We start from the raw sequence: 1418 nt of genomic DNA on the forward strand, positions 1-1418 counted from the left end.
CAACAATTCTCTTTCTTATTGCTTTGCAGAACAATTTATTCCAACTCTCTCTCTCTCTCTCTCTCTCTCTCTCTCTCTCTCTCTCTCTCTCTCTCTCTTGTGTTAAGTAGCAATTGGAGATACTTAAGGGTATTAAAAGTTGACTGATTCATTCAGGACCAAAAGGGACTGGCAGAAAGATGGAAAGTACCTGTGTTTAGTCCTTGTCAATGTATTTCTATAAAACGAAACAGCATTGAAATTGTAGTTTAAATAAATCAAACACCAACCAGTTTTCACTGAACACATACTGTAAGCATAGGTTAATTTATTGAATATTGCATTTATTTATTTATTAAAAATTTCCACCTCCTCCCATCCTCCCATTTCCCTCCCACTCCCCTCATTCCCCCACCCCTCTCGCTCTCCAGTCCTAAAAGAAGTCAGGGTACCCTGCCCTGTGGGAAGTCCAAGGCCTTCCCCTCCATCCCCCTCCATCCAGGTCTAGGAAGGTGTACTTCCAAACAGACTAGGCTCCCAAAAAACAGAACATGAAGTAGAATCAAAATCCCATGTCATTATCATTGGCTTCTCAGTCTGCCCTCATTGTCAGCCACATTCAGAGTCCGGTTTGATCACAAGTTCGTTCAGACCCAGTCCAGCTGGCCTTGGTGAGCTCCTATTAGATCAGTCCCACCGTCTCAGTGGGTGACCAACCCCTCGCGGTCCTGACTTCCTTGCTCATGTTCTCCCTTCTTATGCTCTTCATCTGGGCCTTGGGAGCTCAGTCCAGTGCTCCAATGTGGATCTCTGTCATCTCCATTCATCGCCAGATGAAGGTGTTATTCATCAGTGTGGCTATGGAACAAGGCCAGTTCAGGCACCCTCCTCTCCTCTGCTGCCCACGGACCGAAAGGGAGATTTTTGTATCTCTGATTTGTGGACAAAGACATGGAATCCTTGAAAACTAAAGTAGTTTTAAGGCTATGTAAAGTTGTGGTAGCAGATGGAATCATGGTTTGAACCTCAGATGAAGCTTCTCCAAGTGTTTAGGGCCTTGAATTATACAAAATGGCAGCCGAGCAACCTTGTTTGTCATTTTCCCCATTAGGTTACGACTTTCTCCTACAGTGGAGCCTTCCAGCACTGTAGTTTCCCTAGAATGGATCGATGTTCAGCCAGCAATCGGGACCAAAGTCTCTGACTACATTCTGCAGCACAAGAAAGTGGATGAATACACAGACACTGACCTGTACACAGGTAAGTATGTCCCCCTTTTTTTGGGTAGAGGGGAGGGAAATAGTGTGACAGAGGATAAAAACAGATTTTCTAATTTCTAATTTTTTTTTCGAGATAGGGTTTCTCTGTAGCTTTTGGTTCCTGTCCTGGAACTAGCTCTTGTAGACCAGGCTGGCCTCGAACTCACAGAGATCCGCCTG

General features: G+C 44.8%; 1 protein-coding gene across 4 annotated transcripts in view; it reads left to right on the top strand.

The window, feature by feature from the left end:
* The window catches only part of Astn2 (astrotactin 2), a 1041512-nt gene that overhangs the window by 854155 nt on the left and 185939 nt on the right, over positions 1-1418 (top strand). For all 4 annotated transcript variants that reach the window (XM_026782391.1, XM_013348224.2, XM_026782390.1 and 1 more), the window contains one exon: positions 1091-1239. In XM_026782391.1, coding sequence (XP_026638192.1) covers positions 1091-1239 — 149 coding nt within the window. The remainder of the gene's footprint in view (positions 1-1090; positions 1240-1418) is intronic.

Source organism: Microtus ochrogaster, chromosome 10 (genome assembly GCF_000317375.1).
Source record: "Microtus ochrogaster isolate Prairie Vole_2 chromosome 10, MicOch1.0, whole genome shotgun sequence".
NCBI lineage: Eukaryota > Metazoa > Chordata > Mammalia > Rodentia > Cricetidae > Microtus > Microtus ochrogaster.